The following is a 25,062-nucleotide window of genomic DNA, read 5'->3' on the forward strand; positions in this document are numbered from 1 at the left end:
CTTCCTCTGCGGCCCTCTGCGTTGTTATTTTTGGCACACACCAGGTACTTTGTGCTAAAACCAACGCATCCACAGATTTCTGTGGATTAAGACTATTTGAATCTTTCTAAAAGTGATAACTCTACTTGTGTGCATCGTACCTTGATTGTTTGATTTTATTTGGTTCAGGTAAAGATCATCTATTTTTCTAAACTGGTGTGGTGTAGTTTTGTGGTGTTTGAACTGTGTTACTGTATGAGTTATTGCACAAATTCTTTACACATTACCTTCTAAGTTAAGCCTTTCTGCTCTGTGCCAATCTACCAGACAGTGAGCACAGGATAATTTAGTTTGTGTTGTGCCTTACTCTGACTAGGATTGTGCTCCCTACTTGGGCAGGGTGCATACGGATAGGATTTGTGTTTGTGCAGTGCAATACGTGTACACTAACCACCCTCATTTAAAGGTAATTTAGAATATTTTTTTTTTCTTTCTGCAATTTTCTCTGCTTTGCACACTTTATCCTATAGATTGAGTTTGACCTGGCTAAGCTTGAGGATTACACAGTCTCACAGCTGAAAAGCTTTTTCAGAGGGATGGGGGTACCTAGCCGTGAAGCCTCCAAGAAGGGGGAGTACCAAAAGGCAATCAGGGCCTGGGCAGAATCCCGCTCCCAACAGCATGATGATTTCAGGGAGCATGAGAATTGTTCTTCCGAGGAGCAGCCAACAGCAGTTGAGGATGACACCTCTGGATTTGTGCCTCTTGCAAGGGCGGGAAGCAGTGTCTCAAGTCATGCCATGACCACAGAGGAAAGGGTAGAGGAGAGCGAATTGAAGCTGCAGTTGGCAAATTAAAAATGGAGGCAGAGGAGATGAAGGCAGAAGTTGAAAGAGAAGCTAAAAGAGCTTTTGCAGAGAAGAAATTACTTCTGGCTCATGAACTGAGTCTCAAAGAGTTGGACCTCAGGGTTTGGCAGTCTGAGTCCAGCAGTGACAGCATACATACAGTACCTGATGGAGACAAGAAGGCTTGTGTACCCAAGGATTTGGTGCCCAGTTATGTGGTGGGAGATAACATTGATAAGTGGTTTTCTGGCTATGAAGTTGCACTGAGGGGGACATGGGGGTTCCTAAAGAGTAGCCAGTAAGGCACTGAAAGGCTGGGTGTGGGGGAGCAAAGTCAGTGATTATGTTGGTTTGTGCAATTTAATCCTGAGAGAGCACATGCTCAGTATTTGTTTTGCAGAGCTGCTCCAGCTCCTAGTTGACAGTAGGCTGACTGGCCCCAGGAAACTTGCTGAGGAGGCGGACCTCTGGGCAAGCACCAGAGTGTCCAAAAGGGTATCTGGGGGAGACACCCACAAAGGTGGTCAGGATTCCCAACAGAAGAAAGAAGGGGGAGAAAAACTTAAATATAAGGGGTTTTCTAAAGGCCCACAAAATATTTCCCAAAGGAGCAATGGTAACCAGTCCTAGTCTAATCCTAAGAAGAAAGGGTTATATGATCACAAGACATGGAGGTTTGTTCACAAGTATGGTCACTCTAAGGGTGACTCCAAATGTCCAAAGAGGGCACAGCCCCCTGCTGGTGGGCAGACACTTGGGTTGGCTATTGTAGCGCCCGCGGAGGAGATAGTCCCAGATAGTTTTGGGGAGCAGACAGAGGTAAACCTAGTGTCCCTGTGGGATGCAAATATGGTGCCAAAAGCCCACATGCCTGCCAATACTTCCTGGTATAGGAAATGGGTCACCATTAATGGGCAACAGATGGAGGCTCTCTGCGTGACACAGGAGTCAGCATGACAACTTTCAAGTGTCAGCTGGTGTCAGCAGAACAGGTCCTACCAAACACATTCCAAAACATAGTCGCTGACAACTGTGAGAGCCATCTACTGGTGGCTCTGGCTCCCTTGGAGTGTGGGCGGGGTCTCTGGTACTCTGAAAGTAGTTGTGAGTCCTGCCATACCTGTAGGTTGTCTTATTAGGCAATCGCCTACAGCACACTACCTGAAGGGAGGTAGAGCTCAAGTCTCACTTGGAGATGATGGGGGTTGCCTGAGTGGGTCTATGTGACCACACAGTCTGTGGCTGCCCGGAAGCGGAGTCAAGGGCGTTTGGAGCCTGGACGAATGGCCCAGACACCTACCACGGAGAGGGGCAAGGGCCATGGGAAACCAGTCCCAGAAGTTCCTGTAGTGGAGGTTGACGGGGTCCCTGAGGAGGAGGCCCCTGAGCCAACCGGGGAGAACATTGCCGCCCTAGGTGACCTACCTGAGCTTGCTGGCTGACAAATTAAGGGTGGCACCATAAGGGAGGAATTCTGCAAAGTGCAGAGTGTCCCACTTTTGAGGGTCTGAGGCTACGGGCCTCAGCCCATGCAGCAGGTGAAGCCTTTGGGCATCATCTGATTTACTAGGAGAATTATCTTCTATATAGTGATCCTAAGGCTACGGGTACTGAGGGAGCATGTGTGGTGGTGGTCCCACAGTGTTACCAGGCCTTCCTACTGGGTTTGGTTCATGATATATCCCTAGCAGGGCATTTAGGGCAAGACAAGACCTTCGCCAGATTTGCCGCCCACTTCTGTGGGCCCTGAATGAAGACAGCTTCAAATACATTCTGCAGGTCCTGTCCTTCCTGCCAGGCCAGTGGGAAGTCAGTGAAAATGCCGAAGGCTCCACTGGTCCCACTTCCCATCTCGTTGGCACCCCCTTTGAAAGGGTGGGTATCAACATCATTGGTTCATTGGACCCCAAGACAGCCCTAGGCCACAGGTTTATCTTGGTCTTGGTGGACCATGCCACACACTACCCAGAGGCAATCCCTCTGAGGATGGTGACCAGAACTTTGATGAGGATTGTTACTAGCGTGGGGTTTCCCAAAGAGATAGGGTCTAACAGAGACACTAACTTCATGTCTGCATACATGAAGTCCATGTGGGATGCATGTGATGTAGCTTACAAGTTTACCACACCCAATCCAATGGTCTAGTTGAAAGGTTCAACAAGAGCTTGAATGGCATGATTGCAGGCCAGCCTGAGGCCATGAGACGTAAGTGGGATGTCTTTTTGCCAAGCCTTCTCTTTGCCTACAGAGAGATGCCACAGAAAGGAGTAGGGTTAGCATGCTGCTTGTGACAGATGAGGGTGTGGAGGAGGAGAGTGTACCTCTCCCAGATTTACTCTCTGCACAGGAAAGTGATGGGTCAGTGGGAAGGTGTCAACCTCTCTGACTTCCTGATCCCAGAGCATCTTTCTAAAAGTGATTACTCTACTTGTGTACATTGGATCTTGATCATTTTGATCTTATTTGCTTCAGAAAAAGATTATCTATTTTTCTAAACTGGTGTAGTGTAGTTGTGTTTTCACTGTGTTACTGTTTGAGTTATTGCACAAATGCTTTACACATGGCCTTCTAGCTTAGGCCTGCCTGCTCTGTGCCAAGCTACCAGAGGGGCGATCACAGGATAATTTCGTTTGTGTTGTGCCTTACCCTGACTAGGATTGCGGTCCCTACTTGGACAGGGTGCGAACTAGAGCCCCAATCTGTAACACTTATTTTTCTGGATGCACTTTATTTATCATTACACTCCATAGAATATAACCAGCTGTGCGAAAACAATGTAACATGGAGTCACTCTCCATGTGGAATACACAACTACATGAGTAGTTAAATTATATACCATGACTCAAGAGACTTTATGAACAAAAACAACTTGCAAATGTCTAAGCTCAACACTAGAAGGCATACTAAGCATGTGAATCTACAGCACTAAGAGCCTGGTTTAGATCTCAGTGGAGGGAAATACTCTTTCACAAACGTGACAGATATCCTGTTCGCCGTATTATGATCCCATTATATCCTATGGGGATCGTAATGCTGCGGACAATTTATCCAACACGTTTGTGACAGAGTATTTCTTCTGCAACATCTAAATCAGGCCCTAAGTCTACAAACAGATACTTACAAATTAGCTAACAGTTTCTTTTCTTTTTCTAAGGTATGTTTTCATTGCAATGGAAGCTCTGGATCAGCTTTTGATGGCTTGCCATTCTCAGAGCATTAAACCGTTTGTAGAAAGCTTCCTTCATATGGTGGCTAAACTCCTGGAATCGGGTGAACCAAAGCTGCAGGTTTATGGAACCAATTCTGTGAGTAAACACAATAAGATGCTTGTATTAAAATGTTATTAATATATTATTAGTAAAGGCAATCCAGCAGTTAAGCATGCAGGGTGGGAGACACTGTCATGGGACCCAGCGTCCATCATTGTCCTATATTGTACTTAAGAGAATTATGTATTTGTGGATTTAGTGAGAAAATTATCATTGTTCGTTTCTAGGGACCGTACTCAGCATTAGTGTTTAAGCCTGGATGGACAAATTAGGGCAGATGCGGTGAAAGGCACTGTCATGGGACCTAGGTTCCATCAAGATCCCAAAATTTACTGATCAGAAATCTGTGTTTGTGGTTTCATGTATTTGGTAGGAAAAGTGTTGTTTTTAGTTTCTAGGGCCTGTGGTCAGCACTTGTGTTTAGGTCTGGCTGGACCAATTTAGCACAACTGCAAGCTTCAATCAATCTCCTTCAGCCATTGTTTTGTTTGGGGCAGCTTCTTTCAGCCGTTTCTTTGAGTGTGTGTTTTCAATTACTGGTTGTATGCCAACAGATGGGTATTTCTGTCTCACAGTCATGCTGCTGATTATTAGGTGTATTATCTCAACTCCTTTGGAATGTTCCCTTTGACACAGATAAGGTGCACACCCCCACCCCCTGAAAAGGTTTCCTCTCTGAGAGCAAAACATTGTGCATAGTAAATAAAACCTTGCTTGAAGTATGACTAAGTAGATATGTAAATGTTTTACATTGTCAGGTGTTATTTTTCAATAAAATAATTTTTGACCTGTAAAAGAACGTTAGATCTAAAAATCAAAAGAAATAATTGTGTTGAAAAATACAACCTAAGAAGTATAATGTGTTTACAAGCATGTGCGTCTCAGACTGAAGTGCCTGTTTGTTTTTAATGTTATGTGGGTTCTATTGCTTTTAGTAGAGACAGTCGTATTTCACTAATGCCTTTATCTTTGGCATGTTGCAACAACTCACTTCCTGCAATATAGAATCTAAGAAGGGCATTGAGCTAAAGAAGCATTGGATGAATGTAGTTAGTATCTTCTCTTCATGTACTTTTTAGTAGTATTCATGTAAATTGTCCTTGTTTATATCAGCAGGCTCTGGTGCCTTTATCAAGAACCCACCGGCGTACCAACAGTGCGCACCTGACTTGAGTCTTCTATCCAAAATTTATAAAAAAGTGATGGTATGATTTGGTGTGCACCTCACGTAGTGACAGTCTTGCCCACCATGCATATATTGTCCTGCCAGCAGCAGGTTCAGAGGTACATAATTTGCTTACAGTGGTCCAGGCATGTTTTAAATTAAACATTGATCGACTTGTCCTCCTAAGTTATTTAGTTTTATTTGATAGATTGTTTTACTGCTGCGCTGTTTAGGAGATACCAAAAAACAATTAGTCCTAGAGGCAGAATTATATAGTTTTGAAAAACAGTGCTATTCTCTCCCCCAGGGTTGGTTGGCTCGCCAAGGATTGATGAGGGCACAATCGCTTTTCAATTAGGCTAGAAAACGTGATGACCTCAGCTTATACTCTGCCCACCTCCTCCCCACAGCCCTCCCCCCACCCTAAACCCCTACCCTTGGAGTCCCACCCATCATGGGCTTCCACAAGAGCGACACACCACAAATATACTGCTTCAGGGACGGAACATAATAGAGAAAATGAGTCTAAACTTGATATTTAAGATGTACCTGCCGGTAACACTTACTCCCGTCCTGCCCCGCTCTGTTCCCACATCTGACTTTTGAAAAGATTGTAGGAAATTTTTAACCTGGTTCACTGAAAGGAATTTCCATGATTGCCCCTTATAAAGGATTTTAAGTTTTGATTCCTGAACAATCCCTGCTGGTGGTCCCCCTTGCCTCTTGAAGCTGACAATCATTGCTTAAAACTCTTTTCGCCATTGTGCTGAGGATAGGGACATATCTTAAAAAATACTGAAAGAATAGTTTTCTAAGGTTTGATATGTTTTGTCCCTTATTGCTGTAGTCAGTAACCGCTTTTTGATGCAACAGTCTCAAAAGTTGACCAAGATAGTTCATGGATATTTTGAGTTAGGCGGCAGAAGGGCAGGAACATGATGTGTCCATGTGATTGTAAGATCCATGTCGTTGGCTGCTAGTTCTGGGGTCATGTACTTTTTAATTAGATCTGTAGTTAATGTGGTGACTGTCTGGCCATTCTCTTGTCCCTCAGGGATCCCAACGAAGCTCAAGTTGGAACGGCAAGATCTGTATTAAACATCTTCAAGTTTTAGCTGTAACTCCACTTGTTCTGATTGGAACTTCATAGTTGTAGGATCATGTTCATTCTTATACTTCAGTATAAAAAAAGTCAATGAATCTAATGTAAAACCTACTTTTAGAGCTTTACGTAACTGTTTTCACTTCCTAGGGATCATTCTGTTAAATATTAGATGTTGGTCTCACTTTGAAAACATGAACAATTTCAGTGTGAAGTAAATTTGGTTTTCCGTTACAAATAGCAGTAGAAAGATTTAATTTGATAAACACGTTCAGAATACACAAGACTACCCTCAAGAAGTCTAAAAATGGAAAGTTTATACTGCGTAGATGGTTAGTTCAAAGTAGTGGTCCAGGAGATGCTTAACTTTATGGTGGATTCAAGCCTCATGTTGGAAGTTGCAACTGTGTAATTATAGTTAGGACCACGTTTCCATTGGAAATGGAATGTTGTGGTTTGTTAATAACTTTTTCCTGTTTAAGGAATCTTCACAAAACCTTCCAACAGAAATCTCATCCACTTCAGCTTCTTCCTGAAAAGTTTTAGAATGGCTCAACGGAATTACACCAAATTTTCCTGAAAGCTAGATCTTGATCCAGAAGTGTGCCTTTTCTGATTTGGTGTAAGTCCGCTCATTATTGTTTGAGAAATGAATTCTCAAAATGTAGGCATAATTCACTTCTTGGAGGATCTGCAATGGAGCTGCAGATCTGCAAGTTCAACTACCCATTGTAATTGGCTGGCTGCAACCTGAAGGAAAAGTTGCGGCTACCATCTTGGGACTCAGGGACTCCGTCCCCAAGTCCTACAATAAAACGAAATAAGATATAAGGAGCTGGCTAATGGCCCTGACCCTTTGGGCCTAGTGGAACAAATTAAAAAATATATATGTTTGGGGTTCAGTGGATCTCAGGACAATACCTGTGGAGAATCGCTTCTGATCTGCAGCCAATAACAACATGTAGAAATGGGGATTGGGCACCTACTGGGGCTTTGGTGTGGCTAGGCCCTTCGGCCAACCTCATGCTCACACGAAAACAGACATCTTACTTTCTTTAAAAAAAAAAAATTGAAATTCACAGGCAAAACAAAGGGTAAAATAATGTTTGTAGTTAGAAATTGTAATAAAACTTACTTTACACTTTAAAAAAAAACCTTAGAATCCTTCGAAATTCACTGAAATACCAAAGGTTAAAGGGATGGTAGGGTTGAAATGTCAGTTAAAAGTTCATGGGTAAGATGGGTTTTACAGTTCAGGGTTGGGTGGAGTATAGGGGTCGAAACGGTTTTTAGGGTTCAGGGATTGGTGTACTTTAGGTGTAGAAAGGGCTCTGAAATAATGTCCCTTGAAGTATAGCACTGAAATAAATACCCCCAACAAAACTATTTATGAAGGTAAGACCTGCAACAATTGTATTTACAACTTAAAAATAAGCATGAAAAAGCCCCTTAAGACCAAAAAGGCATCTTAGGTTTTGGTTACTATGAAGTGGTAAATGCCATTCATTCTTAAACATTTCCATTAAACGGTTTAGGTGAGAAGGCTTCTCAGTAGTGGTATTCCATAAAATAATTTTCTTTGAAATCACATACAACTACCTGACACATTGTAGGTGTTGTGATGAACACTGCATTTAGTCTGCAAGTTATGATTAGTATGGCTGGTGTGTAAATTATGAATTGTAGATCTAACCATATCTGGTGTATTTCAGGGTGTTTTGGTTTAAATGTTAAGCCATAGCCGTAATCTCAGTGATTTTAAGTTATATGTATATCTAAATATGTGTAATATGTGGATATTACATTTTCTTGTGGCTTTTTGTATCCTTTGGGATCCAGATTTTTGCCCTGGTTGGCTGTTGTTTTCTTGTGATCCTGCATCTTCCAGTCACTTCTTTCTTGGAGATATATATATATATATATATATATATATATATATATATATATATATATATATATATATATATATATATATATATATATATATATGTTCGATGGCATGTGTAGCTGCAGATACACATGTTGTGCATATCCCGCCATCTAGTGTGGGGCTCGGAGTGTTACAAGTTGTTTTTCTTCGAAGAAGTCTTTTCGAGTCACAAGATCGAGGGACTCCTTCCATTGCGCATGGGCGTCGACTCCATCTTAGATTGTTTTCTTTCCGCCATCGGGTTCGGACGTGTTCCTCTTCGCTCCGTGTTTCGGTTCGGAAAGTTAGTTAGATATCGGAAAAATTCGACGGTATTGTTTGCGTTTGGTATCGGGTTAGTTAACGCAGATCGACACCGAATTTTGAAGAGCTTCGGTGGCCCTTCGGGGTTTCGATTCCCTGGCGGGCCTGGTCTGCCCGACCACATGCGTCTACAAGACTAATGGAACGGACCCCATTCCGCTTCTGCCCCGAATGCCACAACAAGTATCCTTACACAGATCAACATTTGGTCTGTAATTTGTGTTTGTCTCCCGAACACAAAGAGGATACCTGTGAGGCCTGTCGAGCGTTTCGGTCGAGGAAAACGCTGAGGGACCGGAGAGCGAGAAGGCTTCAAATGGCTTCGGCGCCGTCAGAACACCACGACTTGGAGGAAGAAGAAACCTTCTCCATTGCTGACTCGGACGAGGCTGAAACAGAGCAGACGGCGAAAACCGTGAGTAAAACAGCCCCGGCCAAAACTCACGTAAAAATCATCAAAGCCCAGGGGACCCCACCGCCGGCAGGCCATGGCTTAACCCAAACAATCGGTGACCGTCCATCGGCACCGAAAAAGGGCACACATGTGTCGAAGACATCCGACTCCGGTCGAGATACCGGCACAGAAAAGACTCGGCCCGAGACACTGGGTCAGAACAATCTCGACATCGAGATACCGCCACCGAGAGATCGGAACACCGAAACTCAAAAAAGTGGCTTCGGAGCCGAAAAAGACGGTTGAAAAGGTTTCGATACCGAAACATCCGGCTTCGGAGCCGAAAACAAGTTCCTACACCGAGGAACAAGGGCTTTCCACACAAGTGCAAAGCCATAAATTCGGGCAAGAGCTAGAAACAGGGGAGCCAGATTATACACAGAGAAGGCTCCATATCCAAAAGGAGACAGGGAAGATAAGAACTCTCCCTCCTATAAGGATGAAAAGGAAACTGGCTTTCCAAGAGAAGGATAAACAACCACAAGCAAAGGTGGCAAGACCAGTAATTCCGCCACCATCACCACAACGCTCACCGCAATCATCACCAATTGCTAGCCCACCTATGGTGCAGTCTCCAACGCACACAGGCATGAGCCAAGATGACCCAGATGCATGGGATCTTTATGATGCGCCTGTGTCATAACAGTCCTGACTTTACCCAGCAAGACCATCACCACCTGAAGACAGTACTGCTTACACACAGGTGGTGTCCAGAGCAGCTTCTTTTCACAACGTGACACTGCACGCTGAACCTATCGAAGATGACTTTTTATTTAATACTCTGTCGTCCACACATAGTCAGTACCAGAGTCTTCCGATGCTACCGGGAATGTTGAAATACGCAAAGCAAGTATTTCAAGAACCCGTAAAAGGCAGGGCCATTACTCCTAGGGTGGAGAAAAAGTACAAGCCTCCACCAACAGACCCTATGTACATCACGCAGCAACTGACACCGGACTCAGTAGTAGTAGGCGCAGCACGCAAAAGGGCGAATTCACACACCTCTGGAGATGCACCGCCACCCGACAAAGAAAGTCGCAAGTTCGACGCAGCGGGAAAAAGAGTGGCAGCACAAGCAGCCAATCAATGGCGCATTGCAAATTCACAGGCTTTGCTGTCAAGATATGACAGAGCCCACTGGGATGAAATGCAACACTTTATTGAACATCTGCCCAAAGAATTCCAAAAATGTGCACAACAAGTGGTCGAAGAGGGCCAAAGTATCTCAAATAACCAGATACGTTCATTAATGGACGCAGCAGACACAGCTGCAAGAACTGTAAATACAGCGGTCACAATTCGGCGAGACGCATGGCTGCGCACCTCAGGATTCAAGCCCGAAATACAGCAGGCTGTGCTTAATATGCCTTTTAATGGACAGCAGTTGTTTGGGCCGGAAGTGGACACAGCTATTGAGAAGCTGAAAAAAGATACAGATACGGCCAAGGCCATGGGCGCGCTCTACTCCCCACAGAGCAGAGGCACTTTTAGGAAGACACAATTTAGAGGGGGGTTTCGGGGCCAAACCACAGAACCCTCAACCTCACAAACCAGGCCCACATACCACAGCCAGTATCAGAGAGGAGGCTTTCGGGGACAATACAGAGGTGGACAGTTCCCTAAGACTAGAGGGAAGTTCCAAAGTCCAAAGACCCCTCAAAACAAACAGTGACTTCAGTGTCACAAATCCCCAACACATAACACCAGTGGGGGGGGAGACTAACAAATTTTTACCAAAATTGGGAGGAAATAACAGCAGACTCGTGGGTCCTAGCCATCATCCAACATGGCTATTGCATAGAATTCCTACAATTACCACCAAATGTGCCTCCAAAAACACACAACATGTCCAAACCACACATGGATCTATTACAGATAGAAGTCCAAGCGTTGTTACAAAAAGATGCAATAGAACTAGTACCCAATCACCAGAAAGGAACAGGGGTTTACTCCCTGTACTTTCTCATACCCAAAAAAGACAAAACTCTAAGACCCATATTAGATCTCAGAACACTAAATCTTTACATCAAATCAGATCACTTTCACATGGTGACACTTCAAGACGTAATCCCCTTGCTCAAACAACAAGACTACATGACCACATTAGATCTCAAAGATGCGTACTTCCATATACCCATACATCCTTCACACAGGAAATACTTACGGTTTGTAATCCAGGGAGTACATTACCAGTTCAAAGTGTTACCATTCGGAATAACAACAGCACCAAGGGTATTTACAAAATGCCTTGCAGTAGTAGCGGCACATATCAGAAGACAGCACATACACGTGTTCCCGTATCTAGATGATTGGTTAATCAAAACCAACACACAAGAACAGTGTTTTCAACACACAAAAAACGTCATAGAAACCCTTCACAAACTAGGTTTCTCACTAAACTACCACAAATCACACCTACAGCCGTGTCAAATCCAACAATACTTAGGAGCAACAATCAACACAAAAAAAGGGATTTCCACTCCAAGTCCACAAAGGGTACAAGCATTCCAAAACGTAATACAAAGCATGCACCCAAACCAGAAGTATCAGGTCAAATTAGTAATGAAACTACTAGGCATGATGTCCTCATGCATAGCCATTGTCCCAAACGCAAGATTACACATGCGGCCCTTACAACAGTGCCTAGCAACACAATGGACACAAGCACAGGGTCAACTACAAGATCTAGTGTTGATAGACCGCCAAACACACACCTCCCTACAATGGTGGAATCATATAAATTTAAATCAAGGGCGGCTTTTCCAGGACCCAGTGCCTCAATACGTGATCACAACAGATGCTTCTATGGTAGGGCGGGGAGCACACCTCAACCAACACAGCATCCAGGGACAGTGGGACACTCAGCAGAAACAACTTCACATAAATCAGCTAGAACTACTAGCAGTGTTTCTAGCGTTGAAAGCATTTCAACCGCTAATAGCCCACAAACATATTCTTGTCAAAACAGACAACATGACAACAATGTATTACTTAAACAAACAGGGAGGCACACACTCATCACAACTGTGTCTCTTGGCACAAAAAAATTGGCATTGGGCGAATCACAATCACATTCACCTAACAGCACAATACATCCCAGGAATTCAAAACCAGTTGGCAGACAATCTCAGTCGAGATCACCAACAGATCCACGAAGGGGAGATTCATCCCCAGATACTACAAACCTACTTCAGAAACTGGGGAACACCGCAAATAGAGCTATTCGCAACAAGAGAAAACGCAAAATGCCAAAACTTTGCATCCAGGTACCCACAGCCTCACTCCAAGGGCAATGCGTTATGGATGAGTTGGTCAGATATATTTGCTTACGCTTTTCCCCCTCTCCCACTCATTCCGTATCTAGTAAACAAACTGAGTCAAAACAAACTCAAACTACTACTAATAGCACCAACTTGGGCACGACAACCTTGGTACACAACACTACTAGACCTGTCAGTAGTGCCTCATATCAAACTACCAAACAGACCAGATCTGTTAACTCGACACAAACAGCAGATCAGACACCCGAATCCAGCATCGCTCAATCTAGCAATCTGGCTCCTGAAGTCTTAGAATTCGGACAGCTAAACCTCACACAGGAATGTTTGGAGGGCATCAAACAGGCTAGAAAACCTACTACAAGACATTGCTACGCAAATAAATGGAAACGATTTGTTCATTACTGTCATAATAATCAAATTCAACCATTACACACGTCCGCTACACACATTGTAAGCTACTTACTCCACTTACAAAAATCTAAGTTAGCTTTTTCATCCATTAAAATACATCTCACAGCAATTTCAGCTTATCTGCAAATTACACATTCAACTTCGCTATTTAAAATCCCAGTCATAAAAGCTTTTATGGAGGGTCTAAAAAGGATCATTCCACGAGAACACCACCAGTTCCTTTGTGGAACCTCAATATTGTATTAACGAGACTCATGGGTCCACCATTCGAACCCATGCACTCTTGTGAAATGCAATACTTAACTTGGAAAGTAGCCTTCCTAATAGCTATCACATCTCTCAGAAGAGTAAGTGAAATACAAGCCTTTACCATACAGGAACCCTTTATACAAATACACAAACATAAAGTGGTTCTACGTACAAATCCCAAATTTTTGCCAAAAGTTATATCACAGTTCCACTTAAAACAAACTGTAGAACTCCCAGTGTTTTTTCCACAACCAGACTCTGTAGCTGAAAGAGCATTACATACATTAGACATAAAAAGAGCTCTAATGTACTACATTGATAGAACCAAACAGTTTCGCAAAACAAAACAATTGTTTGTAGCTTACCAAAAACCTCATACAGGGAATCCAATATCCAAACAAGGCATTGCCAGATGGATAGTGAAATGCATTCAAACCTGTTATGTTAAAGCTAAGAGAGAACTGCCTATTACACCAAAGGCACACTCCACTAGAAAGAAAGGCGCCACAATGGCCTTTCTAGGAAATATACCAATTACAGAAATCTGTAAGGCAGCCACATGGTCTACGCCTCATACATTCACTAAACATTACTGCGTGGATGTGTTAACAACACAACAAGCCACAGTAGGACAAGCAGTACTAAGAACTTTATTTCAAACAACTTCAGCTCCTACAGGCTAAACCACCGCTTTTGGGGAGATAACTGCTTACTAGTCTATGCACAGCATGTGTATCTGCAGCTACACATGCCATCGAACGGAAAATGTCACTTACCCAGTGTACATCTGTTCGTGGCATGAGACGCTGCAGATTCACATGCGCCCTCCCACCTCCCCGGGAGCCTGTAGCCGGTGTAAGTTGATCAAAATTAAACTCGTACATTTGTAAATTTGTAAATATAATACTTTTAGTCACATTATGTGAACATACTTACTCCATTGCATGGGCATTATTACTATACACACAACTCCTACCTCACCCTCTGCGGGGAAAACAATCCAAGAAGGAGTGGACGCCCATGCGCAATGGAGCCGAAATCGGTCTTGTGACTCGAAAAGACTTCTTCGAAGAAAAACAACTTGCAACACTCCGAGCCCAACACTAGATGGCGGGATATGCACAGCATGTGAATCTGCAGCGTCTCATGCCACGAACAGATGTACACTGGGTAAGTGACATTTTCCATATATACGCATATATATATATCTATATATATATATATATATATCTTTTTTTTTCCAATGAAAAACAAAGTTTGAAGGGTCATTATTGTTAGGTTCATATTTTGTCACACAAACCCATAGAAATTATGCAGTTTCAGTTATACTTATATTTAATAAATCATTTCCATATGTTAATACAACCACTGCCACTCACAACCAATGGGCATGCGCTGCAGGAGTTGGCCGCCCCAAGCCCCCCCCTTTTTTTCTCGGTCGCCCGCTTGACAAATCACCCCAAACTTTACATACAACAGCTGAAGTAATTACTGTATACGTTTTGAACATTTCCTCAAGATTCATCAAATGGCGCCAAAGTTATTGGCAAAACAAAAAACGCTTTGTCCATAAGGAATTAGTTCCTAACTGTAACTACCTACTGGTTAGCGCAGATATGTTTTTTTATATATATATATATATATATATATATATATATATATATATATATATATATATATATATATATATATATATATACACACAATATATTATACAGTGGCAGTCGCCACTATGTAGTTCTGGTGGGACTGTGTTTCCATAACAGATTAAGTTTTTGGTTTGCTAATAACTTTGGTGGTGTTTGATGAATCTTCATGAAACATCCCACAAAAATGTTTGCCAGCTTTGCTCCTTCCTGGATAATTTCAGAATTAACTGTAAAGAGGTGGCTCTGCGCACAACCCTATGCCGTGCATGGCTGGTATAGTAAGGTATGATATAAAACATTACTTTATGGTAAAACAAACCGTAGAACTTCAATGGGGGTAAAAACAGTCACGCCCTCACCATGCGCTGCTCATCACCTCCTGTTACATCATTCATTAAATGTTCTATGATGTCATTGATAAAATAGCTAATAACATCATTGATGACGACACTGCGAGGGGGAGACGCAAGTTATATTTTTTCAGTTAAATATAAGTGGTGACTTTCAGTGTTTTATGAGATTAAAATGTTATATTTTAACTGACATTTTCACTTTACTATAACATCACTTTAATCTTTGTTTTTTTCAGTGAATAAATATAGATATATATATTTATATATATCCTCAATCATCTAGTGGTGATTGCCACTAGGTAGTTCCAGTTAGGTCTGGTATTCCATATAAAGTGTGTTCAGTTCGTCAACTACGAGTAATGAGTCTCTTGGCTAATAGAAGTTCCAGGTCGAGAACCTGAGTTGTGACTCTACTTTGTTTGTCTCCACGGAAAATTCTCAGCACACAAGCCTCCAAAGTAATTGGAAAGCTCTGTTCGTGCACTGAGATAGTTGGTTTGTGACCATACGCCAATAGTGGTGTAAGTGTGGGCATGCCTGTAACACATGTAGCAGGTCTGCGTCTATGAAACGGCAGCGAGGGCAGTTGGCGTCTGTACGGTTGAAATATCTATTAATTTAAGCAGGTGTGAGGTAGGCCCTGCAGGTAGTGTAGTATTGTGTCAGCCGGAATCGTGCATAGCAGACCACCTGCACTGGGCATTCCAGCAAGGAAGACCATTCCCTGCCTGTGTATGTTGTTCTCGATCAGCGTCCCAGCGGTTGTGGAGAGACGTGAGTGGCAAGGTGGTATGGTGACACATCGAGTCTGCCAACCAGCGCACCAAGCGTCGGCCGATGCCAAACACATGGAGATATTGCAGTGTAAGGTTCAGGGGAGGCTCTTTAGTTAGATCTCCCCATATCTGCCCCAGTGTTCTGATGAGAGAGCGATAAGGGAGGAAAGCCCCAGGGGGTAGGCCAATGTCCTCCATTAGGGCTTCATATTGAAGGTGTTTTCCATCATCGCAAAGATCACCTAGGATGTGAACTCCTGCTGCATGCCAAATTGCTTACTCCACCCCGCAGTGGTCTGGGGGGCACTGTGGTGTCCATAAGAGAGCGATGGTGGGTGCATAAGGAATTGTTGTATTAGTGAGTCACCAGGGGTGTGGAATTTATTAAAATATCGATTTGTCCATGGGACAGGTTGCTTCTTAAATCTACTTGTCCTGTAAAAAAAATCTACTTGTCCCTTTGGTGCCATGTAGTGCGGTGACAAATTATGGCAGCAATCTCATTATGTAAGAGCTCTGATAATAGCTTCTCTGATTATGCCAGGGCTACTACCATAGTAGGACTTGAATACTTGCATTTTCAATCTCTACTGTAGCAATTTCCTTATTTTGCCACCTTTCTGCAGATCTACATACTGGGGCTGGAGGAAGCAGTGAGCAATAGTTCCAAAGCTGGAATGCCTTTGAGTCTGCAAACCTACTAACTTGCATGTTTCAATTATTTTCACCAGCTCTTCTCTAATCTTTTCCCATAATAAGAAAGGTTGGAAATTTACTCCTGACAATGACAGGAGTAGAACTTCTTCCAGAGTTGCGAAAAAGTGGTTGGAGGATAAGTGAACTTGTGAACGCTCAATAGATTTTTAAATGAGTAAATCTACACATGCGTATTTGCCCATGCTAAAAAACAGTTAACAAATATTTTATAGGAGTACGATTTCCGGGTATACTTCTTGTGAATTCATAATAGCCACTAATTTAAAGACATATACCATGAGTGCACTTTTATGACTTTGTTTAAGAATTGGGTTCCTAATTAGGTCTGGCGTTAACAAAGACATTTTGTTTTTATTAAACTTCTATTTCTCTCTCTGTCGGCTGGCTTTACTGTGAGTGATTGCATTCTGCTCTTCCACAAGGAGCATATTGGCACTCAAAGTAGTTATGTTCAGTGCCAGGAGCTACAGTGGCGAAACAAAATTGGAGGGGGGCTTGTGTGCTTTTAAAGATCAAAACTTTTTTTTTTCTTTTTTTTTCAGTGTTTGTTACAATGGTGAGGGCCTGGCAGCTCCCACACCAATAAAGTGTCACAAAAGCCATGTCAAAACAAGTCACGGATTGACGAAACTAAAAGACTCACAAATAAATGTTGGATCGGTTGGCTTTGTCAGTGCTTGTTTATTTTCATACTTCCCATAATCTCGTTGGAAATAGTTTCACTGATTTTCCATTAGGAATATTTTTGGGAAATACTAGCATGCATCAACACATTTTACTAAATGATGCTTCAAAGAAATAGCACCTACAATTTCATAGTAGCGAAACTTTTTTTTCCCTAGTTGTAAAAAAATCCTCACTCTTGCTTACAAGCTTCTGCAAACATTTGCATCTAATGAGAGAGCATTCTGGGAGCATTTTACTTAGCCTCATATTGTTAAACTTTCCAAACATGTATGTATGTATTTTATTTTTTTACTGGAACCACTGTCAGTAGGCCAGTGTGACCTTAAAACATTTATTTACAGCGCTCACCCTAATAATAAATGCTTTCAATTAATGAACCATAAATACAAGTTCCAACAGCATTAACATATGGACATGCATTACCTCAACTGCAGACAGTTCCACTCTCTGTACACTGGCAGCCAAAAGGTTTGTGCTGTAGAGGGTTGGGCTTACTTGTCCCAAGGACAAAATAAACATGACATTTGTTGCCCATGACCCCAAACAAGATGTCCCTGGCATCGGGCAATAGGAATTCCGCATCCCTGAAGTGAGATATAAGCATCTGGGAAAGCAGCGATAGGCCACGCGCAGTAGCAGAGGCCTGGGCATAGGTAGTCTGGGTCAGGGGTGAAACAGTTGTAAGATGCTGCAAAGGCTCCAGGCAGGAGACAGTGTAGCCGTGTCAGTCAGTTGGCAAAAGGCTAGCGATCGCGACACCCATTGAAATTGGGCCACCAGATAATTGTGTTCTTGGTTGGGAACCGCCAGGTCATCTTGGTCGGCAGGCCTGTATGTTTTTAAGTGGTCCATTCAGCATTGGGAGGCATTCCAGATAAATTCCCAAATGGTTCACTCAAGAGTGTAAGAAAGAGGCAGGAATGTACAGTGGGAGGTTGACAAAATAGTACAGTAGGTGAGGCAGGACAACCATTTTAAGAAATGTCACTTGCCTATCACCGACCGAGGTAGCGCCTTCCAGAATGTCATCTGAGTTTTAACTGATGTGATAGTTTGTGTCAGATTGCCATCAGATAAGTCAGAGGTCGAATGATAAACTTGGACGCCCAGAATTCTAAACATGCCAGGCTGCCAGGTCAGAGAGGGGAATGGAGAGAACCGAACCAGAGTTGGGTGTAGTGGATGCTAGTGGGAAAAGATATGACTTGGATCAGTTGACCCGCAAGCCAGATAGAGATGCAGAAGTGTCAAGGGTGCCCGCTATCTAGGTAAGGACCTGGGAAAGATCTTTCAGATAGATGAGGAGATCATCTGCATAGAGGAACAACAAATAAGTTCTGTCTCCCAAGGGTATGCCCCAATACCATTCCCTAAGCACAAAACTGCTGCTAGTGGCTTCATGGCTAGGGCAAAAAGGAGGTGGACAGGGGGTATCCCTGTCTTGTGCCTCACTCCGACAATAAGGGAGCCCATCTTAACCCTGGCTGATGGCAAAATATAAAGCAGCGCCACTAATTTGAAGAAAATGGGGTCCTAGCCCAAACTGTGGTGGGGTCCTAAACGGAAAGGACCATACTAGCGAGTCAGACACCCTTTTCAGATCAAGCAGTGAGCATCCCGTCTAGTGCCAGAGGGACCGAGCATATTCAAGGATTCGGAAAAATTGTCTTATTTTAAGGTATGTGGTCTGGGCCGGTTAAAATCTGTTCTGGTCCAAATGTACCAGAGTTGGATTTAGGGGCACAAAGCAATCTGCTATGATATTGGCCAAATATCTTCTAGTTAGAGTTTAGCAGGGCCAGTGGCCGGTATGAGTGGAGAAGCTCTGGGTCTTTGTGCTGTTTAGGTAATGAGTTCAGGAAAGCATTCCAAAGGGTATTAGGGGAGGCACACGTAAGTGAGGGCCTGTTTTTAGAGTGCTTGTCGGCAGGGTGCCAGTGCTGGTGCGTATGCTTTGTAAAACTTTGCCGGAAACCAGTTTGGACAAGGGGTCCTTCCTGTAACAAGGGCACGTATGGCCTCCTGAATGGTCTTGCTGGTTTGGCATAATCTGGGGGTGGGATATTGTGGAAAGAAAACATTTAGTAGTATTAGGAGTAGACATCATGACTGATACATGATAGTGTAGTAGGGTTTTAATTTGTCATGAATTTCTTGCTGCCCTGAGCTCCCCATTCAGTGAAAGTCTGTGTCCTCCCAATTTAGTCCACGTGACTTGCCTGGGCCCTTACCCTCTTGGAGCACAGCAATGTCTATGTGGGGATCGCGCAGTACAACACTGTAGGTCGGGGGCACTCCTCCCACCCACCAGGACAGCAACACGCAGCCAGTGATTTGTGGGGCAAAATGGGGAGCAGTCAGAACCCCAGCATGTTTTACTCTGTCCTTCAAGTGCAGAGCACGTGGTGCATATAGCGCGGAGCCTGAGCCTGATTGCAACCCCGATCTTCCTTGTGCTTCATGACCCCTAGTGCTGTCTTTCCAGGCTTCCCCCAGTCTCACTGCTCATCCAAGTGGCGATCCTCTTTTGGCAGCCTCCAAGCAGTCCTACCTCCTCTGCAGCTGCTGGGGACCACCTCAGTCTCTCAGGGCGGTGGAGGCGGCTGTTTGGAATTTCATCCGCACAGATACAGACTGACCCGGTACCATCGGCGGCGTGGGGGACTTTGGGTAGCATTAGGCAGCGCATTGTTGCTCTGCGGCCAGCACATTCCCCGCGGACAGTCCAATCCACACCTCAATGTGGGCGCAGGCCAGGCTCTGCTCTCAGGCACTCTGAAGTTACGGGGAGTCCGTAATCTCCTCGATGGGGCTACTTACAGGTCCGACAGTCAAGGGAAGTTGACGTGGGCGCTAGATGGCAGACATAGCCCAGGATTTAGACGGATAACAGGGTGCTGTTGGGGAGCCTCTTCATAGTGTGACTGACATCTTGGCCTTGCCAGCCACGCCCCCCTTTAAATTAATATTTATAGCCATACCCATAAACAATAACCATTTGGCTGCTATCCAGTTTTTTAGCTATTTGTGGTAATTTTTTGCTTAGGCCTCCATACCTTTTTTCCACATAAGATATCTTCTTGTCACAATGGGAGATTTACAAAAGCAGTATACTGTAACCTCTGCTAGACCCTTCTAGTCACTGGGATAATTAGGGTTTCTAGGTTCTCCAAGATCCAGAGGTACCCAGAGCCACCAATTGAGTTGAACCTTATAACAGTTTTTCATTTTGTATGTTAGTATGGTAAAGAATAAAGATTGAAAAATAGCTATGAAGGAAACTTATGTATTTCTGAAATGTATACAAGATACTGAATTTAGAAGCATTGGTCATCTGTAGATGTCTGAATTTGTGGGTACCCATACTAGCATACATGTTTCAGAGGGCATTTCTCAAAATGGCTTCTTTCTTATATAGTGCCTTACATTTGGAAGGCACAAATGCAGAGAAATCCAATTGGTAATAAAGTCTACTATTCTGTGTTCCCTTAAGTCTCCTGATAAAAATTGTACCTCAGTTCTCTGGGTAGGCCTAGTGCCCATGACAGGAAAGCTCCAAAACGCAACATTATCACGTGACATTTTTCCACTGAAAACGGATCCATTTTTTGTGGGTAGCTGTGGATTTCAGGCCCTAGCTCAACTGGCACCTAAGGAAACCTAGCAACCCTGCATACTTTTTAGAACTGGACACCGGGGGAAATGCAGAGTGAGGAGACTTGCATGTCTCTTAACAGGTTTTCTTACACAGGAGCCCTTACAAACCTAGAAATTTGACTAAAAACAACTTTCCTCACATTTCTGTGATGCAAAGTTCTGGAATCTGTGGGGAGACGCAAGTTTCCTACCACCTGGCACTCCCCCTAGTCTCCCATTAAAAATAGTACCTCATGTGTAGGTAGGCATAGTGCCCACAACAGGAAAAGACCCAAAATAAAATTTGGAGACAGTAACATTTCCTGTCACAGAAATTATCTGATTTGGCAATGGGGGAAGCTGTGTTTTTTTTTTTTTTTCCCCTCAGGGAATACCCAGGGAAACCTACGAGACACATACATTTCTGAAAACTAGATACCCAGCGGAGTCGAGCATGATGTGCCTTGTGTGGATCCTGCAAAGCTTTCGTACCCACAAACTTTACCTAAACTTGTGCATTTCCCTTGCATTTCTGTGATATAAACTTCTGGAATCAGCAGAACTCCACAAAATACCTATCACCCAGCATTTTCCCACTTGTCTCAAGAAAAATGCTGACGCACTTGTGTGGCTGGGCATTATGCTCATGACAGGAATTGATCAACCAAGGTTAGTGAAGAGTGCCTTTGTGAGGACCTGAAAAACATAATCACTGTTAAGATAATTAAAAGTTTGGAATACTGAACCAGTGACTAACAGCTCATGAGCTGTAAAACCACGACAAGGCCTAACCACTTTAAAAGCCATTCACACACCTTTCATGTGTCACTCTCTCAAAACCATTCATACTGCCAATGGTGGCCAAACATTTCAACACTCACATCAACCTATTCATACTGCCAATGGTGGGCCAAACATTTCAACACTCACATCAACCTATGGCGCCATTCAAGGGCCCATCACTTTCATAGGCCCAGAGGACTGACACTACAATCCCACCACCTGGCGGCTAGTGGAGTGTGTGGACTGACATTTGGCTGGTGATGTGTATGGACTAGTGTTGGCTGCCTGTGTTTGTGTAGTGATCAGCAACAAATCACTACACACACACACACACACACACACTGCCAGCCAACTGCCAGTCCACATAAACAACTGGCCAGACGCCAGCCACACGTATGTGGGGTTCATCCTTGACGGAGGCCCTTGCATCCCTAGTCAACAGCAGCCTTGACTACGATGACAGACTCCATACCACGGCCTCATAGCTTCTTTGAGCCGTTGCATCGCCCCAACTGCGCAACACATCCTTGATGCTAGTGTTCGCATAGATAGGGTCCTCGACGACAATGCAAGACCTCGCACTGCAGCCGCTCCGCAACTCTGAACCAATGCTTCACTTCATCTGTGCAACACATCTTCGACGCGGATCCTAGCAACACTCCACAAACTAGTATTTAAGGTACTTTGTTCAACGGGCCTCACTGGGGTCCCTGTAGCTGGCCTAAACTTGTGATTTTGGCCTGGTCTGGCACGACCAGAGAACCACAGTTGGTGCTTCATGATTTTGGCACTGTTTCCACTAAAACCTTTAAAATTGCATATCTCCAGTCCTGTTTATTTGAGTTTTGTTGTTTTGGTCTTGTTTCATTTATTAAAAACAACTCTATTTTTCTAACTTGATGTGGGATCCTTTTTGCGTAGTGTTTTTACTTTATTACTGTTTGAAGTGCTGCACAAATACTTTACTAATTGGCGGTGCATTAAACCTGACTGCTCTGTGCAAACTACCAAAGGGTTGAGCACAGGTTAATTTAGGATTGGCTTGTGCCTTAACCCCACCAGGATTGTGATTGCTGTTTGACCAGGGGTCAAGCCCCAGTCAACTAACTACCTAATTTCGTACAGGAAGCCTTCCAGCGCCTGGCTGCAATCTAGTTTGCTTTTGCTCCATTACTGACATATCGATGTCTCCTCAAAAAGAGGTGCTTCATCAGCACTAATAGTGGGTTCATTATCAGGTGATTTTTCTCAGACAGAAAGTTCACTGCCAAAAGTGTCATCTTTGTCCTCTGCCTCCAATGTAGTCAGTCTCAGATATTTAGAGGTAGATTCAAAAAGAAACTCTACAACCTGCTGAGCCTTCACCCTCCGGGCAGCCATAATGCTTACTAAAGAAACTAAAACAACAAACAAGACAACAGTACACAACACTATGTCAAATTGGAACTCAACAAACTGTGAATGGTATCATACAGTAAATATAACTATTGCCATATAATGATCAGAAAACAAAAGTATAAATACAAACCACACAGTGAACTTTATACTCCAAAAAGATACCTCTCACTTGCCACAGACAGCTAGACCTAGGTTCAACTGCACCTACTCTGCACATACACAGCAAGCAACGCCATGATCCCACTAGAAAGGAAAAACAAAAAATCTGTTACTCACAAGACAACACAAAACAGATTTTTCACAAATTCAAACCAAATTAAACCTAAGATAAACATGCTACAATTATTACAGTTGTTAAAAAGAATTAAAGCACAGCAAGGATACTCATTTGAAGTAAACATTACAAAAACGTTTCCTAACCAAACATATGCAACTACACAAACTGCAGATCTACCAGTGCCTAAACCGCAAACAGTAGACATCACATCAGAAATCACAAGTTTTTTTTCTTCTAAATAATAAAAAGCGAAAATAAATATTAAGTTCACAAATGCAAATAATGACAAGGAATAAAACAATTTACATTATAAAACACAATGAAGTCTTCCCTTGACAGCAAATTGCCATCACAAGGGTTGGATCTGACCCAACGGGGGGCATAAAGTGAAGGCATAAAGTTGGCACCTCAGGGGGGAGTGACCCTTATCCCAGGGGCAGTCCCCACCACATACAGAAACTTATTCCCTGATGCCTAATGGTGGGGTGGGGGGACAAAATATGTCCCAGTTTTTTTGGGGAGCTACCCTTGCCCAAAAGGGTTGCTCCCTGACATAGATACAAAAAAATAAAACCTCTCACGCGTCTGGTGGTTTACCGCCCTTGGGGCAGATTGACCTACAAAATGGGCGATCTCCTCCATGGGGGGAGGGCGGAAGCGGGCAAAAAGTATTTTTGGGAAGCGATCCTTGCTGAAGAGCTGCTCCCAAACATGCATAATTAATTTAAAAAAAATCCCTGTTGTCTTGCGTTCTTTCTTTCAAAATTACTGGTGTCTAGAGAATGCATTCTTGCTGCGCAATCACAGTTCCACTCAAGATCCTGCAAGTGCAAGGCCTCATTCCTGGACAGGGTGGAAGCCAATGGCTTCCAGTACATCCCTGGTGCCTGTTGATGACGTTGGTGTGCTGTGTGTGTGCTGATGTCATTTGATCACCAGGGGATGGGTTTGGGTTGCAGCGGAAATGGTTCCGTCAAACAGGGACCAAGAAAAAGGAGGGGTCCCAAAATGAGTTTTCCCCATCTTAATTCCCATAGGGTTTTTGAACATGACTATAGTCCGACTGCGGGACGGAATTACACCAAATTTGGCAGAAAGGTATCTCTTGATCCAGAAAGAACCCTTTTTGTTATTTGGTGTAAATGTGTTCAGCAGTTTTTGAGTTATTAAAAGAAAACCATATTTGTATATATAAGGACACAGATCCTTCTAGGATCCTCCTTGGACTTGTGAATCCACGCACCAACAGCAATGCTGTGATTGGCTGACTGCCACCTGGAAAGTTGTGGCCACCATTTTGTTCATCTGGACTCGGTTCCCAGCGGGGAAAATAAATATCAAATGTGATAGAAGGGTTCAAGGTATATATACCCTGACCCCATGGGACTAATAGAGGTGTCTGTGAGAGACCCCTAATCGGCAAGAAATTGTCCCAACATTTTTTGGTTTTTGTTTTAACCACATGAGTTGCGCATCCTTCTTGGATCCTCCTCAGATCCTCATGGATTTGAGGAGGATTTGGGGATCCAGACACATACACTCACAGATCCACGCACCTCACACATCCATACAGCCAGTCACACACCCACTTAACTACCCACAAAACCACTCACACAACCATTTATACACCGACATACCCACTCACACACCTATAGAGCCACTCACAAACCTACTCACACACCTAGGCATCTACTCACACATCCACCCAAGCCCCTCAAAACCACTCACACATCCACTCACAGACCCACACAGCTTTCATACATCCACATACCCACCTACACAACCACTCACACAA

General features: G+C 43.5%; 1 protein-coding gene across 2 annotated transcripts in view; it reads left to right on the plus strand.

Annotated features, from left to right (window-relative positions):
* Positions 1-25,062, plus strand: part of EFR3A (EFR3 homolog A) — a 1,082,041-nt gene that overhangs the window by 349,219 nt on the left and 707,760 nt on the right. For both annotated transcript variants that reach the window (XM_069220764.1, XM_069220765.1), the window contains exon 5: positions 3,982-4,132. In XM_069220764.1, coding sequence (XP_069076865.1) covers positions 3,982-4,132 — 151 coding nt within the window. The remainder of the gene's footprint in view (positions 1-3,981; positions 4,133-25,062) is intronic.

This window comes from Pleurodeles waltl, chromosome 2_2 (assembly GCF_031143425.1).
Source record: "Pleurodeles waltl isolate 20211129_DDA chromosome 2_2, aPleWal1.hap1.20221129, whole genome shotgun sequence".
Lineage (NCBI taxonomy): Eukaryota > Metazoa > Chordata > Amphibia > Caudata > Salamandridae > Pleurodeles > Pleurodeles waltl.